The sequence below is a fragment of the Emydura macquarii genome, unplaced genomic scaffold (assembly GCF_026122565.2).
Source record: "Emydura macquarii macquarii isolate MOO-44397 ecotype Brisbane River unplaced genomic scaffold, CSIRO-AGI_Emac_v2 contig_2636, whole genome shotgun sequence".
In the NCBI taxonomy this organism is placed as follows: domain Eukaryota; kingdom Metazoa; phylum Chordata; order Testudines; family Chelidae; genus Emydura; species Emydura macquarii.
The window spans coordinates 18,921,102-18,938,946 of NW_027132773.1; the positions used below are offsets into that span (position 1 = coordinate 18,921,102).

The 17,845-nt window shown below is 37.8% G+C and overlaps 1 protein-coding gene across 2 annotated transcripts in view; it reads right to left on the reverse strand.

The window, feature by feature from the left end:
• TFEC (transcription factor EC) overlaps window positions 1-17,845 on the reverse strand; it is a 126,213-nt gene that overhangs the window by 24,296 nt on the left and 84,072 nt on the right. Inside the window, exons 1-3 of one of the 2 annotated variants that reach the window (XM_067564238.1) lie at window positions 15,242-15,335; window positions 14,368-14,619; window positions 12,347-12,442 (exon numbers count right to left, since the gene is read on the reverse strand). In XM_067564238.1, coding sequence (XP_067420339.1) covers window positions 12,347-12,442; window positions 14,368-14,619; window positions 15,242-15,274 — 381 coding nt within the window. In that variant the 5' untranslated portion in view covers window positions 15,275-15,335. Of the gene's footprint in view, window positions 1-12,346; window positions 12,443-14,367; window positions 14,620-15,241; window positions 15,336-17,845 lie in introns of those variants that run through there. The other variant, XM_067564239.1, reaches the window with a different exon arrangement.

A 17,845-nucleotide genomic window follows, 5' to 3' on the forward strand; every position in this document is an offset into this window, starting at 1 on the left:
AACCAAAACTCAATAAGAAAAGTCACCACCTTTGTACTTGCCAGAGACAAATTTGCACCCGTCTATATTCAATTAGACTTGACTGGAAATTAAACAGAAAGTTCCTAACAATAAGATCTGACCCTTTCTAAGTGGAGGCAACTAGGATTCACCAGGCTGCCAATCATTTTGATGAGTTCTACCAGATAGAAGTGCTGTGAAGTGAATTGTTGTTTCCACACAGTGCCCAAAGTCAGCAAACTAAAATTCCAGTAGATCAAGTGCCAGCTTTGTATTGAGCAAAAAGACCATGAGGTGGATGTTGCTGTGAGGTAGGTGGGAAAATATTATCCATTATCCATTTTGTAAAAATAGCAAAATTGCAATTCAGAGACCTTGGAGACCAAGCTCTGGGATGCTCCCCTCTCGTCACAGAGCCTGGACTGCAGGCCAAGCCTGAATGTCTACATCACAATTAAACAGCCCTATGGGGGCTTGGGCTGAATTAGCTGACACTGGCCAGGTGCAGGTGTTTAATTGCAGTGTAGAAATACCCTAAGGGATCTCACTTGAAGACATTAAGTTTGATTCTGGGTTTCCCTGCACTTTATATGGACATTTACACCCGCACAAAGTAGGTGTAAAACACTAAGTTAGAATGATAACATTTGATATCCACTTTGCATTGATGTAAATGACTCCACATACAGCAAGACAATAGATACTGTCATCTACTATGTTCTAGGAATCTAGGGGATTAGGAACATGCCTCAGTATCAAAAGAGCTGGTTTCTAATCCTGATTCTGGCACTGACTTGCTGTGTGCCCATATGCAAGTGATTTGACCTCTCTGAATGTCAGTGTGCCCATCTCTAAAATGAGAATAAATGTGTTCATTTCCCTCACATACTGGTGTTAGAGTGCTCGAATGAAATAATGTCTGTAAATGCTATATATATACAAAATATTATCAATTCTGTCAGTAACAAAGATGGGAGTAGAACTTCAGAGCTCTGCTCCCCCATTCATACTTCAAGATGATCTTCTTCTAGCCTGGTGGTTCTACTTCCTCCATCAGGATTTATAGGCTACAATAGATTTTAAAGATACTTAGATGTTTAGATTGCATTTTACAGTGCCCTCACAGTGTTTGAATCTCCTTTAGACAGAGCAGAAAAAACTAACAGCAATATTTAATGAAGCTGTGTGTCCCTAGTAATATAAGTAATAGATGAAGCAAAAAAAAAAAAATCTCAGAAAATCCTACTGTACATATATTAAAAAGAAACTGTCAGTATTCTTAATATAAAAGCTCCTCAGCTATTTTCCTTCAAATATGGCTTCTTCTTTAAATCACATTAGCATCTACAAAGTAAGACACATTTGATGCCCCTTTGACATGTGTACACATTTCTGTTTTTTGTTGTTGTTTTTTTTTCATATGAAAACTTCAAAATCTCTTGAAAGATTTTGCTGAAACTCTCTAAATAAATTTACTCTTGGTGTGACACCGAGCATGGAAAATTCTAGTAACAAATACATTTGATTGCCAAAGTTATACGACACTGGAGGAGGAGATTAAAATAGAAATTGCATTACAACCTTAACTCTAATGGTCACTCTTTCTGTAATGAGAGATGAGAAATTTTGGTTCCTGGTTAAATGTTGCAGAAGTTAGTGTAGAAGTGACCCAGAAAGTGGGGATTTGGGAATTAAATGCAAAAGAAAACAATTTATGTCCCCAAAATATTATACAACTTATTAGGCATCATTCACATTACTTCAGGCCACTTGCACAAATATTAGAGATGCTGTATGTCACAATATGATTTCATGATGTTATGTGATGTAGCACTGAAAGTTTGTACACCATTATGGCTTCAACCAAGTATATTCCAAACTCTGTATTCCAACCTCACAAAAGCCTTTGTAACCTTATAAAAAAGCACAAATACTTTTGCAATTATATAGTTATACATTATGTATGTAGAAGTGACCTTACATTTACAAAGCACCATTAAATGTGATGAATCCAAAGCACTTAAAAAATTTACTAACTAATTGTCCTAAATATACATGCTTACTCTCAGTTTATATATGCATTTGTCAGTGTGTGTACTTTATAGATAACATGTATGTCATACACACATACAAACATATATAATTAATCATTTCACCCTCTTAAAAAGTGCAGCCGGCTCTGAAGAAAGATATCAACTGTTAACACAGGAAATGATTAACCAGGCACACCCAGTGACAGTGTAGTACTGGAAGCGAATACCATATCTAACTGAAACAGCAAGGGGAATTAACGAAAGCAGAACGTAACTGACCAAATTAGATTTTGGCAAGGATACCAGGATTAACACTCCTGCTTTTATAAAAAGAAAGTATCACTGGGTCTTCAATGACTGTATCAGAATAGTGGTTCTTCAGTAGATGGTGGTTCTCAGACATAGGGTTCAATCCTGCAAGGTGCTGAACAGTGCACTCCAGCCTAAACCACAAAAGTCTTTCTGCACATACTTAACTTTAACTTGGGTGAGTGAGTCTCCGGCTAGGGCTCAGCAGCATTTTGCAAGATCAAGTCCATAGTGTCCTCAATAGCACTTCCCGCAGCTCCAGTATTTTTGTTAAGGGTCTCCCCTCCAGCTACTGAACAGGCCTGACCCTGAAGAATGTGTCCTAGCTAATGAGATTGCAGCCTGAAGTAGTATGGCTGCGGACATTGATGTTATAAAAACACAATTTCATAGTTGCTATTGAACAGCTGGGCAGTTAATGCAATCCCGTATCTGAAAGACCACCAAATAGTTCCTTATCAAAAGAAAATGTCATGCTGCTAAGCAAACTAATTTCCTAATCTAGGGAAATACTGTGATATTCCAGATATCACAGCCTGGGAACTGTCGGTAGATGTCTTTTCAGTGGAGACCATATATATGAAATATATAATATATGAATATTACACACACACAAAAACCTATGTTAAAAGAACGTTAAAGTTGCAAAGTCAAGCACCCAAAATCAGGAAATCACAGAATTAAAATTGCTTTAATTTGACATCCTTGTTTATATGTATCTTTACATTCTTTAATTATATGATCACATTACTATTTTTCCAGATTACCTTTTGTTTTTTGTATTATTTATTTGTATTGCAGAAGCACCCAAAGTCATTAATCAGGATCAGGCTAGGTGTTATACAAACATAAAGTAAGAAATCTTTTCTTTTCCAAAATAAACTAGATTTTCTTGCTTTTGCAAAGCCCTCCTGAATGTAGTAATGTCTAGTCTAGATAGAGTTTTGAGTTTAATTTCTTGATAATCTCTGTTCCACTTTAGTCATCTGCACTATATTTTTCCAACCACATGAGTAGGCCAAAATTAATAATCCTGAACTATCCTAAAATTAGCTGGCAAGAGGCACTCAAATTGTGAGCAACCATAACTGTTCCACTAGACCTTGAAAAGCATGTCACCATCCATTGAAAAGGGTGGAGGATAGTCAGACTTATTAAAAGCAGACACCTTCCACAAACACATCTATCTCTAATAGCTACACTCATTTGGTCTGTCTTCTTGAGTGTACAGTATCAGAATACCTGCAATTATAAGTTTCCATTTCTGCTTGATAAAAATTAGTACTTCAGATGACATCCACATTACAGTGCTAGAATGTTAAATATTAGGACAATCTATCATTCACATTTAAACCCCGTCTACCCCCTCTTAAATCATGTTAATATTGGACTTTAAACTATAGCACAATTTTGTAAAATGATTCTTGTCTGTCCACACCATCCAGGAAAAGTATGGTCCTTGTTAATTCTTTCTAATTATAAGTATAGACAGAGCTGTAATAAAGCTTTTACCATGGTTTAACTTGCATCCTTAATGTGGAAGGAAGTCTAAAATTAGAACCATATTTTGATTGTCCATTTCATGTATTAAGTAAAAAGTAACGTTTTTGGTATTTGTTTTATTCCTTGAGATTCAAAAAGTAAAAACAAAATATTTCATTCCTTATCATTTACCTCTTGTTTGTTCAGTGTAACCACATGGCACGGTTGGCTTTCATCTCTGAATATGCATATGAATTTCAAAACATGCATTGATTTTTAAATTCATAATTATATTTTGAGTGAATTGTTGCTCAGACAATAACTATACAATAATATCTGAAATACCAGAGATACTTCCTATTTTTAAATAGAAGGGGGGAAATTGGGATCACTCAAATACCTCTCGGTATTTGACTTAGTGTGTGGTAACAGCTCACACAATGGAAGGGTCATATAGACAGGATGGGCAGTCTAGTCATTCAGGACTGGAACAGCCCCCCCCGAGATCTGGATCCAACTTCTAGTTTTATCATAGAATTTCTGCGTCACCTTTTGAAACTCATTGAATCTCTCTCTGCATACACTCACTCAGTAAGATTACAGATAACAATACCCCCTTTTCCCAACCCTTTGTCTGACTGGACTATTTAGACTGTAAACTCTTTGGGGCAAGTGCTGTCTCTCATGATGAGTACTTACAAGGCCTACCACAATGGGATCCCTTTTGCAATTGAACATTAAAGGTGCTACAGAAATTGAACTTTTAAATAATTACTTATTAAAATATTGACTTTTAAAATGGCAACCACTGTATATTGGGAAATAAACCTGCTTTGTTGCTAACTAATAAAAACTATACCTGTTCCTTTTTCCTTTTCTCCCAAGTAAAACATCAAATTAGAAGGTGTACCAAGTTTCAGACCTCTGTACTTGCACCCAGCACGAATTCCAACACCTTCTACATTTATCTTTAACCTGGTTAATAATTATACGCTGCTTGACCTGGTACTTAACACTCATATATTAGGTATGAAAACTGGTTATTTTTATCTTTGAATAATGAGTAGCAAATTTTTTCATTATTCACAAGAGAAAAATGAACTAGTGTCAGATTCACACACACAGTATATGACCAGAAGAAATGCTAATATCTACCATATGCATAAATGTCCATGGTCAAGCCAATGGCTTGGCCAAATAAAACCAGGACCTCATGTATACTGTATAGCCATGGAATTTGGTATAGAATCAACTCCTTGCTGCAGAGTTGTGTGCTGGAATATAAATTTTAATGATCTTTGCAACCAGAAGGGCCAGGAACATTTTAAAAAAGTAACCTAAGAATGTGAATTAAAAGCCAACTAATGAAGTGATGTCTGATTACTGTGAGGTGGACCTGTAACCACTTGCCTGGACCACAGCCATTGTGGTTTTTGTACGGGTCTCTGTACAGCTGTAATAAAAAACCTATTCCATGGCAGATTGGATGCATAGGCATCCTTGCTTTGCCATTCCCTCAAAATAACCACCATGCAGCCCTTATGAAGAGCTTAACTGGTACAGAGAGCCATACCATGAATGAATTTCACACAAGGAGTCCTGCTTCAGACTGGTATAACTCATGAAAAACTGGTAATAAACATTTGTTTTGACAGCTCAGTTACAAACAGAAGAGAATGTCCTCTCTGATATCAGATGTCTCCACAGAAATTGCTGCAGCAAACAGTTCTTAAGCAATCTAAATTAACAAACTACACTATTAGTTCTATGCATTTTAGAGACTCAGTTTCCAGTCCAGTACTTTATCTTGTTTGTTCAAAGATCAGTATCTCATCATCCACATACCCTATATTTTTAAACTCAAATTATTGAAGACAAACAGAAAATATTTGCTCACCACTTTTATTTTTGAAGAGTCTATAATTTCCACAATAGCAATAGTTTGATCTTTCTCCTTCATTTTTCTCTTTCATTAATCTTGTAAACAATATCCCGTAGAGCTATGCTAAAGCTTATGTACCAAGGTGAACTTTGATTTTTCCTTGGACTTTAAGACTAATCTGGTGTAGAATGTAATTGACAAAGCATTCTCACAGATGTTGTTCAGCTTTTTTTTCAAGTTAGCCACAGTAAGCAAAGAGGGTTGTTAATATTTACTCTGGCCCTTTCTCTAGAATTGTTTTGAACTCCAGAAAATTGCCAAATGACGTCAGGGTTTACTAATTGAAAATTACCCATACAATATGCAGCACTAGACTGCTTAGTCCAGCAATATTTTGTGCTCCCTTTAACAGAAAGGATAGCTGCCTGAATGATCATAGTAGTTATTCAATAAAGCACTTAGAGAAATACCCTACCTGAATTTTTTTCTATATGGTTTCTAGGAATGGGATAGACAGTAATTTTTTTGTAATCCATCCAACTACCACATCTTAACCATCAATATTTGACAAATAATTACTATAAATACAAATTATTGATGCCATGATGAGCAATTGTGACCTCAAAGACCCTATGATAGCAACAAGATTTTGCAGATAGATAGTGTTGTGCATTCATCAATAAATAGAATTCCCATAGTGCCAAAGGCATGGTTAAGAGAGATTTAATGAGAGCTTTTTATCCACTGCGGTTAACATAATCATAAAAATTACAGATGGATAAAGACCTATCAGGTCCTCTAGTCCAAACCTCTGCCAAGGTAAGATTATTCCCTAGAGAACATTCCTATTGCTTTTCAGGTTATCAATATCACAAGGACTAGCCTGGATTGAGCCACTGGCCAACCGACAATTTGCTTAATCAGTTGTTTCCCTGCATAGGCTACAAGGCTCATCTATGTTCTTTCTGCGAATTTGCAGGTCCCTGTGAGACTGCAGCTATTTGTCTCTTTACCAAGGGAAAGTAATTCTTACATACTGCCTAATGGGCTGTTCCTTTGCAACACCCTAGCTCACTTTTGTAGGTTCTGTGGCTCTTTCTGCACAAGTCTATTATCCCCTGATGAAGGGATGTACCTGGCCTTTCCAGCTTCCTACAGAAGGTGCCCCAGTCCTAACGCACCCCACCTCAGGAAGCAGCCATATGGGAGAAAAGAAGCACGGAAAGTAGGCCTCCCAGGCCTACCTAGAAAAGCCTCACTTCAACAGCCATCTTGGAAACCACATAGGCCTGGTCCTTCAAGGGCTAGAAGGGCTAGTGACAGCCAGTCAGAGCTCAGCAGGCTCAGATAAAAGGAGTTTCAGGGCCCTAGCAGGTCAGTCTGTGGCTGGGACAAGAGGAGTAGAGAAGCATGCTCCTCTCTAGTCACAGGTGCCTGATGATTAGGAGGGTTTAGACTACACTTCTATATCTGGGTTTTCAGGGTGAGGGGGACCTGAGAACTTTAGCCCTGAGGCAAGGGTGAAGATAGAGAGGCCTAGAGAAGTAGCAGTAACAAGTTAAACTGAGTAGTATCTGGCTGCTGTTTACAGGATTCCTGGGTTAGACCTTAGAGTAGTGGGTAGGCCCCGCAGTCCCAGGCTAAGTGGTGTAAACACTGAGCTTATTGGGAAGCTCTAGTGAAGGACTGAATTTAAAGGGACCAAAGCTGGGGCTGAAGAGCTTGGAAGGGGCAGATAGATCCTTGAGTCTATAGAGATGTTTTGGCTATGAGTTCTGTGTTAGAACCGTTGGAATAATTCACGTTTGATATATTAAATCTCTTCTCATTCACAAATATTTTGGCAAATACTTTGTAGCTTTTATTAGAACAGCTTGTTTTCAGTAATCAGTGAACAAGTTATTTTGGTTAGATTTGTCTAGATCTCATGGTTTGTTTCTATTCCCTAAATGAATGAATGAACTTAATTCATACAACCATGTTTCTGGTGCAAGAACTCACACGTACTAGTTCAAAATGTGCTTTCCACCAGTATTTTCCAGTATTTGCTTATAATTCACTGTTTTCAGGAAACATTACTGCTAGACTAGAATAGTCAACTAGAATAGTAACAAAAAAAGTGCACAAATTCATTAAAGATTGTGAATGAATATTCAAAGACCTTTTTTGCTAGCTTTGCTCAGCACTAGCAGTGGTTTTAAAAAATTGACAGCTTTTTTCCATTTTAAAGTCATTCTTTCTCTTTCTCAAGCTCTTCTGGTGGAAGTGTTCTATTTTGTTTGAATAATTAAATATTCATTGGGCCAGAGAAAAAGCAAAAGAGTGACTCCATAGCCTAGTGGTTAAGGCACTTACCCAAGAGATTTGAGTTCAAATCCCTACTTAGCCTGAGTCAGAGTAGGGGCTTGAACTTGTGTTTCCTGGGTGAATGCCCTAATCACCAGAATATTGGCTGTTTGCAGGGAGAAGGGCTCTCTCTTGAGCTTTTTCATGCAAAAAATTCAAAAGGTCTCATTTTTGTTCTGTATTGGAATGAAAACAAATGCCAAAACCTCCATTTTTAAATTTTTTTTTTCAAATTAGAACTGTTGTTTTCCAGGCAGCCCTACTTAGCACTTTACTGGTGAGCTCAGGTCCTTGCAAAATGGTTTGTTTTGGATAAGAATCCAAATGTGAGGATACTAGCAGTCTTCTAATTCTTTTGATGTAAGGTTTGCTAGAAGTCATGCTCAGCAGAAGCCATTAAAAGGCAATGTTCATCAGCATTTGAGACACTGCAATTATCTAAAATACTGCAGTTATTTCTTATACGTACTGGAAAATTAGTGGCATTTCAGATGCCACTATATAATAACTAATGGTAAATAGCAACATTTTTTACAGAGACCACTGTTCTTGACAAACTACCAATAGGGCCTTCCCAAGAGTCTTGGAAGCCTACATATAATAGAGCAACACAAACAGAAACCATGTTTACTGATAGTTACGATTGTATCATGAGAACTCAATCCACCCAAAACCTGCAAAGCATGAAAATAAAGTCTCCTGCATTCCTTGCCATTTTCACATTGCCTACTACACTTTCTATAACACACTCCATAAAGCTTTCACGACCATCTCCAACAGAAACCAAAAGCAATGTGTTCCCCCAATGTCATCAAACTTGCTCTTTGATGCAAAATCTTAATGGTGATGTCATATACTTTATATCAATGGATATCTGACCATCACACATTCCAAGTATTTGGAAAATTAAAACACTTTAACCATGCTGAGGTTGCTGTTAAGGTTTTGTGTTAAAGTGCAAGTTTGATGAAAATGGAGAACAGCATTATCTCCAGCTATAGCAGTACTTGCCCTTGGTTAATTTAATCTTTGTTTCATTATAGGTGGAAGCTACGTAATAATGACTAAAGTCGCAGTTGGCCTACTGTCTTAATATAAGTGTTGCATTCAGCACATCACTCCCAGTATTCAAAGTGACATCTCTCAATGGGCTATGCTACTTTCCAGAGTTTACACTAATAACAGTAAAAATAACAGGTCTCATTATACAGGATCCTCATGATTATGGAAAAATGAGTTTTGATTGATCATATTCTGTTTTACTTTTAATTTTGTTTGTCTAATTAATTTTTTAGATTATGCCAGCAAAACTGAGAGAGTTTTAGGATTAAAACTCATTCTTTAAAAAAGCTTTGTTAAAATGCAAACCCCTAAGTGGTGTTTCAGGTTTGTTATTCTTGCTCTGCTGTCTTCAGGGGAGACATAAAACTAGTATTGCTGAAACAACAATAGTCTTAAATTTCCTTTGAGCAATAGATGAAAGTAATAGATATGCTTTATTTTAAACCAATGTTTCATGGTCAGAGATAGAACTGGGGTCTACAAACACTTGCATAAGTATTGAGGAAGCTAGATTAATTGTTCTCTGTCCCGTTATCTTTCCTTGCATAAGTGATTAAAAAAGTTGATGATAAAAGATACATTTCTACTTTGAGACCAGGGGTAAGTGCAGAAGAAATACAGCCAATCCATTCTCCACTCTGAATAGTTCTTAATCAGGGACCCAGAAATAGATGGTTTTGTGATATAATGAATATAGACCAAATATCGGTAAAAGCCAGAAGACCAGCTTTTTCAGCATGAGTGGAGCTGCATGAGAGTGGAAGTAGTATGTTCCTGTTTTCACTTCTCTGGTCCTACTAATACCACTCCTGTAATTCATTAGTTAAGGGGCAGATTATGAACCTCTGATCAATTATTCACATAAGTAGTCCCATAGACTTTAATGTGCTCATTTAATTGGTATATGGACACATCCAACTAAAACAAACATCAGTTTAGAACTACGTACAATGGGCAGCAATACAAATTACCCAACCACAACAACCTTACAATAAGAAAGATTAGGAAAGGAAATGGTCTATAGATTAGACCCAGTGAAACCAAAGTTCACTGAAAAGACTAGCTTTACATGGCACATGAAGCCTAACAACCTGGGTTCTAATAGAGCATAAGAGAGAATGTGTTTCAGAACGGAGGAACAAACCATAGATAATGACACAGAAGAACAAATCCAAAGTGTGTCTCTAGAAAGGCTTCAGTAGATCTCCACTGCTGCAATGGAGTATAAGGAGAGGGGAGACTACCAAGTGAGACAGACCTACGATCACCTACGGCCTGATTCTGATCTTATTTACAACAGTGTAAGAGTTATGTCAGGCCCTTGTGCAGAAACACAGGGGAAGGCACCAGGATTTTCTCCCACTGCTCCTTGTGACCTTGTGCAAAGAACTGGAGCACAACTGAAGTCCCTCTGTTTGGTGGCACAAAGATGATATCTAGTGTTGGAAATACCTGCCTTGTGTGGGAAACTGAACATCCTGAAACATTAATTTTGGCTGCTCCCTCATCCCTGTCCCTGGGGCAACATTTTATAACATGACCAAATACATATAGATATTTTAACTCAGTAAAGTAATATATTCCCCTATTTTAAGTGATGCTGGACAACAGTGGGTCTGAAGAACTCAAGAACTGTCATCTTTGCAGCCTGCCTGAACAGGACCCATTTCTCTATCTTTCCTATGCTTTGTTCAATGTTCATTGCACTGATGAAGCACTGTAATTACTTAGACTTTGGAGACAGGCCTGTGGGCTTGAGAAATCCCACAAAAGCCTGAGGTGAAGTGTGTCTGAGTCTATCATGTGCCTCTGTGAGCATACACTACCCAAAAAGGGCAGGAAGGAGGCAGAGCCATGGCCTGGCCTCCCTCGACATTGACCCAGGTGTTCCATGGGGAGCAGGCTGTATCTTCCTAAATGACACACACCTGGCTGTTCAGAAAGAGATTATATCTCTCTGTCCTCTAAGGAGCCATCCTGTAAATGGCACCGTTTGGCCCTGTGGAGTCGCAGCAGAGTCAAAACAGTGTAAATAAGAGAATATTCAGGCCCATAGCGTTTGATAGATAAAAGCCAAACTGCTGACTTGCACCTGCAAGAAGAGGGTGGCCATCGACAATGCACAGAGTGTGTGTGCTTCATGACTGAAGATAAACATTAATGAGACTGGAATTAGCATACTCAGTTAATGAAAAAATTCTTCAGTTTTAAAGGATTCCACTCCTGCTTGAAAACCCACTTTTCATAGAGCCTTTTACACTCTCATTGACCATCCCTTCATACCATCTTGTAACTGTAAGGCTCCTCCCAAGCATCAGATTGCTCTGAGCTAGAATGATAACTCTGCTCGTCATGGACCATATATCTGATGAGTTCTGTAAAGATTTCTCATATTTACAATATTCTATAAAAATAATAATTTGATCTCTGTAACTGGCATATAGATGTTTGAACACTCACTCCAGGTTCTAATTGCCAGTCTGGGCACTATCACTTTGAGGGTGAAATCTGGAAAAAGGATCACAACATGAGTCAGGGCTGAGAGGAGAAAGCAGATGATATCTTAAATAAAGTTTGAACCCCCAGATCTATTTCCCCAAATATGCAATACTGTATATTATGAACTATCCAAATTTTGTCCACTCTACTTCCTCAAACTTGTAACATATTTGATAATGTAAGCAGACTGTTCAGCACATTTTTTAAAACGGAGTCTAACGCTTTAATATTATTCAATTGGTATTTTTCATACAAGGGTAGTCTTCTCATCTCAGTGCTTAGAATTATTCCAAATGGGTGCTGTTTACCCATGTTAGAGCCCACCCCACTTTCTTTCCTTTCAGAGTAGCATGCAGGAGTAGCTGCTACACCAGGGATCTCTGAACTTCTTCCATGCTGTTGGTAGGAGGGGGACTTTATACAGGCTTTCATGGATCTATTTAGTCTTAAAACCCCTTCATAGGAGTACTGGGGAGCTGAAGCCACTATTCCATCCCGGAGACTACAATAACAATAGCAATAGAGGAACTGTGCTGGAACCCTCTATCCTTATCCTGGGGCTGTGGATTCCCTCAACCCTTAAGGCATTTCCTGGCACAAAGACAAATAACTCAGGAGAATGGGAAGGAAATTTCAGCACTTGACAATACTGCTTATTCCTTCCACACTATAGTTTACAATTCAGTTCTAGATCAAAAATCTATATTACTAGTAAAGTCCATAAAATACTTACAGTTCTTTGCATTAGTAGTGAAGCTTCAGAGCAACCTATCCGTTCATCATTAAAACTTGATTCCATATTGATGATGTCATCAATAACCTCTTCCATCTAAGAAAATAAGAGTTTTAAAATAACTATTAATGAGGATCCATATTTTTGATAATAGGAAACTAAAGAGAAAATAACCTGCAATCAATAAAACTGAATTAAAAACAAAGATCAAATTCTTAAACCTCATACACACTCTACCATCTGTGCAATATTTTCACATATAAGAGTTCCCATGAGTAAAGTAAAAGTGTTTGTGGTTCATGAAGTTACTTTTTTCCCTGAATACCAACAGCCCTCTACCCATTCCCCCTTTCTGAGCCTACCACCTTGTCACACCAAGATCAGATGTCAGGAGGGTTGTGGGTAACTAGTAACCATTAATCCCAACCCCTCTGAAGTGTGTCACATCCGTAACACATTTGTCTACTGGTCCAGGAAGGCTGCCAGGAATCTGTGGTTGTTCAAGAATCCGGGTCATTCATGCTGAAGCATATAATGTCGCTGCCAAAATTCAGCAGGCTGAGTAATGTGTTGTGTTTTGAAGCCTACAAATGGATGATATCTCAGTTTGGATATTCACTGATTTATTCACCCCAAAGATTGGATACATATCCAAAACAGCCTGTCTGGTCCTGGCCAGAATCAGGAATTGTGGAAGCATGTGAAATTGATAAATAATCAAGCAGGAAAAAGAGTTAAAATACTTTTTGAAACCTCAATATAGGTTTGGGTTCAGTTTGGGTTCAGTCTGAGTTTTGAGTGACAGTCTGGATTGGTTCAGAAATGTCTTCTTTCCTTAACATAGCAACCCTGAAGGAGGCCTCATAGTCAAATACTGTTGCTAATTTTATTGTCTATAGATACGTTTTACTTCTGTTATGAGGGTTTGTATAAGGGGAGCTGTTAGGAGAAACGTAAGTGGAGCAGCTGTGTGGAGGAGCCTGCACACTCCATGCTCCCACAAGTCAGCTACCATGAAAGGCCACAGATGGGGCAATCCAGGGATGTTTATGCAGATCTGGTGGCTCCAATACTCCATGCAACTGGCACTGAGAAGCTGCAGCCACTACTGCAGCCATTATCATCCCCTGGAGAAGAGAACTATGCTGCAGCCCCACGCCCCTCATTAGCCCCATGCTGAGATGCTGGATTCCACTTCCCCAGCCCTTCATACTGCATGGACATAGAATCAACTACTAAGGACATATATAGGTGGAATGGATTTCACCCTGTAGTTACAGCATATTCATAAGAGCCTTTTTTGTTCTATTTAAATTCCACTATGTGATATAGCTGCTCCTTTTCTTATGCCATTGGATGAATTCTCCTTTTGCTGGTATACAACATCTCTTGAAATCTATGGAAATCCACCATGATCTATACCTGATTGTATGAGACATGCATGGGACAGATCCTCAGCTCCACTGAAGTCAATGTAGTGCTGACGTGAATGGAGCTACACTGATTTACACCCGCAGAAGATAAAATATAGCAATTAACTTGAAAAATCAATGAATGGTTGTTGCATCTGCAATTTAGTCTGATTTGGTGCTTGACTTTATTATATGCTTGAAATAATGTCTCTTAGACAGAAATAACTTCCATTTGACAAGCTAGGCACATATTCAGAAAACGGACAGTAATATATTACTGTCAGACTTTGCATTTGACTTGCATTCTGCAAATACAAAATATCCAGGTGTACACTGAAAGTTGAAGTGTCTGATCCTGAAAGGAGCTAATTCACACTGGCATTCCCATGTACTTCAATGGGACTCCTTGTATAAGCAAGGAGTACTCAAGTGATCAAGGGCTGCAAAATAAGGCCATGAGAAAAGGAACACAGATGTGCTGCAGCAAAGAACAGGAACACATACATTCAGTTATTGTCCACAAGTAACACAAGGCATGCATGCAAGATAACCACCATGCTCCCATACTTTCCCTCTGCCCTGCCTGTATCTTAAACCTACATGCCATACCACATTTTCATGTTGTCCTCCAAAAGCCAGTAACTTGGTAACCGGACTTTCTGGATTGCCGATATCGCTGACAGGAGGCATGTGTCCGTTTCTTAGTACAGGTGTAGCTCCTGCAGGCTGGACAGTATGGCAGTGGGACAATGCGAGGGTTTGGCTGGATAGCTTGGTGTCAAGTGTCAGGTACTGTTTCACTTGATGTTTTTGGCTTGGCTGTATGTGATATCTAGACTGATTTTCCAAGTGTGTTTGTACCTGTGGAGAAAAGGAAATAATTTCTGAAGTTTATATTTATCAGTACAATTACTTATACATGATGTTGCTTTATAATGTAACAGTGGTAAAGAAGAACATACAAGGCCAGATCTTCAGATGGAGTAAATAGACACAACTCCATTAAAGTCACTGGTGCTATGCTGACTTAAACCAGGTGATGATCTGGCCCTTATGTCAGCATTGTAGAATTATTATAAATCTCAAAACCTTTGGTAGATTTCATTCCCTTATACACTAATTAGATATTTCACATACCATTATTTCCTCCCATTAGAGCTGAATAATGTGTTTAAATGATGGGGGTATGGGGGAAGCCAGGGTAGAAATACAACCACTACACATAATCTTTCGAATACAGAGTAAGTGTGGCACATCTCTTTCCTTTTTCAAACACATGATTCATCTCTAATTGAAAACACTGATCATACCTGCAAAATATGGCAGTCAAATGTTTAAACGTGTGTACAATGAAACATTAATATTATCTATAAGTGTCACAGTGAATAAAAGGATTCTAAAACAATATGTAATTTAACTGTGTTTGAGTAATTAAACAGAAGCATTCATTCATTAAATCTCATAATATATTTGATTGGCTCACCTTGTAGTAAGAGCAGTCTGTTAAATGAGGCATTGTTGTATTTTTGTGAAAGGAAAACACAATGCAGTTCCAGATACAATCCTAGATGGGTACTAACCAACCCCCCAACCATACCGTCTTCTCCAGGCTCCACTTGCAGAATGACAATTTTTGAAGACAATGGGACTTTATAAACTAAGTGGTCACGCCAAAAGAACTAATTGAGTAAAATTTTAGGCCATCCTTTAATTGCACAAATTGCCAGTTACTATTTCAAACGGCTCCCGTTTCAGATCAATGTCACATTCCTACAATTCAACCACCACAGGAATACTGCACACACAAACTGTACTGTCATTTCAGCCCTGTGGCTTTCTTTCTATGCTACGGTATGACTAGTCACAAATTTCCTGTAATCAATTTTCCTCAAGTGGCCTTTGTGTAGGCATGTTTAATATTTGTTAAACAATATTAAATCTTGCTTTGCAGCTCTTATTTTCACTCTTTTTTCATTTTATTTAAATAAACTTCTTTTTCATTCCCATAACATACATCAGCACAGAAAAATTACTCCATAAAAAGAGTTTTGCATTTAAGATAGTTATATTTTGGTACAATATTGCAGTACTTCTTTTATTTTAATAGTGTTATGCTGGTACTGTTAGAATTATTTTAACTGTGGCTCTGATAAACTAATTTTTCAGTCATATAAAAAGATTTGTAATAAAAAATATCCATACTGCTAAAGTATACATGATATAGGCTTTAAAGATATTAACTAACATTTCAGAAGAATATCACTGTACAATTTTAAAAATGCTGTTTACACGACCCTATAATTTTAAGTTATGAATACACACATCCTATATACGACAGTTGTAAATTCATATATATATTGGAGTCACTTAATTCACGATATACTCATAGATTTCAAGGCCAGAAGGGAACACTATGATCATCTAGTCTGATCTCCTGTAAAACACAATTTATAGGACTTATTATTATTAATAATTGCTAGAGCAGATCTTTTAGAAAAACATTCAATCTTGATTTAAAAATTGTCAGTGATGGAGAATCCACCACAACCCTTGGTAAATTGTTCCAATGGTTAATTACACTCACAGTTAAAAATTTATGCTTTATTTCCAGTCTAAATTTGTCAGCTTCAGCTTCCAGCCATTGGATTGTGTTATGCCTTTCTCTGCTAGAGTAAAGAGCCCATTTTTGAGTATTTGTTCCTGTAATAGGATTTACAAACCCCACACAGAACATAGGCAGAGGAGAGCCTTCCCCACCGACAGACAAGCAGGCTGAGCACACCCACACAGCTGCCAGAACTTCCAGAGAGACACACCCACAATAGAGACCAAAAAGAAAAACAAGCCCAGCTATAAAGGAAGGAGAACAGAGAGAAAGGAGGCAGAAGGGTCTGGGATGATTGAGGGGCTACAGACCCAGGCTGCCTCCAGGGAACTGATAGGGATGTAAAGGAAAACTGCAAGTCCTGGAGTCTAGAGACTGTTGATTCATTTTATGTTAAGTTGATGGACTGGGCTAATTTGAGTTAAATAGGGGAGAGCTAGTTCGGTGAAAGATGGGATACCAAAAGGAGACTACACACAGAACCTTTAATAGTTCCCCACATAGGTACTTATAGACTATAATCAAGCCGTCCCATAACCTTCTCTTTGTTAAGCTAAATAGATTGAGCTCTGAGTCCAATACTAGAAGGCATGTTTTCTAATTCTTTAATCATTCTCATGGCTCTTGTCTGAACCCTCTCCAATTTATCAACATCCTTCTTGAATTGTGGGCACTAGAACTGGACACAGTGTCCCAGTAGCAAATATAGGGATAAAATAACCTCTCTACTCCCACTTCAGATTCCCATGTTTATGCATCCCATGTCATCATATTACCACTTTTGGCCATAGCATCAGACTGGGAGCTCATGTTCAGCTGATTATCCACTGTGACCCTCAAATTTTTTTCAGTGTCACTGCTTCACAGGATAGAGTCCCCCATTGTGTCAGTATGGCCTACATTCTTTATTCCTAGACATGTACATTTACACTCAGTTGTATTAAAACGCATATTGTTGCGTGCATTCAGTTTACCAAGTAATCCAAATCACTCTGAATCAGTGACCTGTTCTCATCATTATTTTCTACTTCTCCAATTTTTGTAACGCTGCAAATTTTATCAGTGATAATTTTATGTTTTCTTCCAGGTCATTGATAAAAATGTTAAATAGCACAGGGCCAAGACTCAGTCCCTGTAGGACCACACTGGAAACACACCCCTTCGATGATAATTCTCTGTTTACAATTACATTTTAAAACATATCTGTTAACCAGTTTTTAATCCATTTCATGTGTGTCATCTTCATTTTATATTGTTCTAGTTTTTTGTGTGGTATCAAGCCCAACACCTTACAGAAGTCTAAGTATATTACGTCAACACTATTACCTATCATCCAAACTTGTAATCTCATCAAAAAATAAAATATCAAGTAAGTTTGACAATCTATTTTCCATAAACCCATATTGATTTGCGTTAATTACATTATCCTCCTTTTTTATTAATCGAGTCCCATATCTGCTCTTCCTTTATTATGCCTGGGAT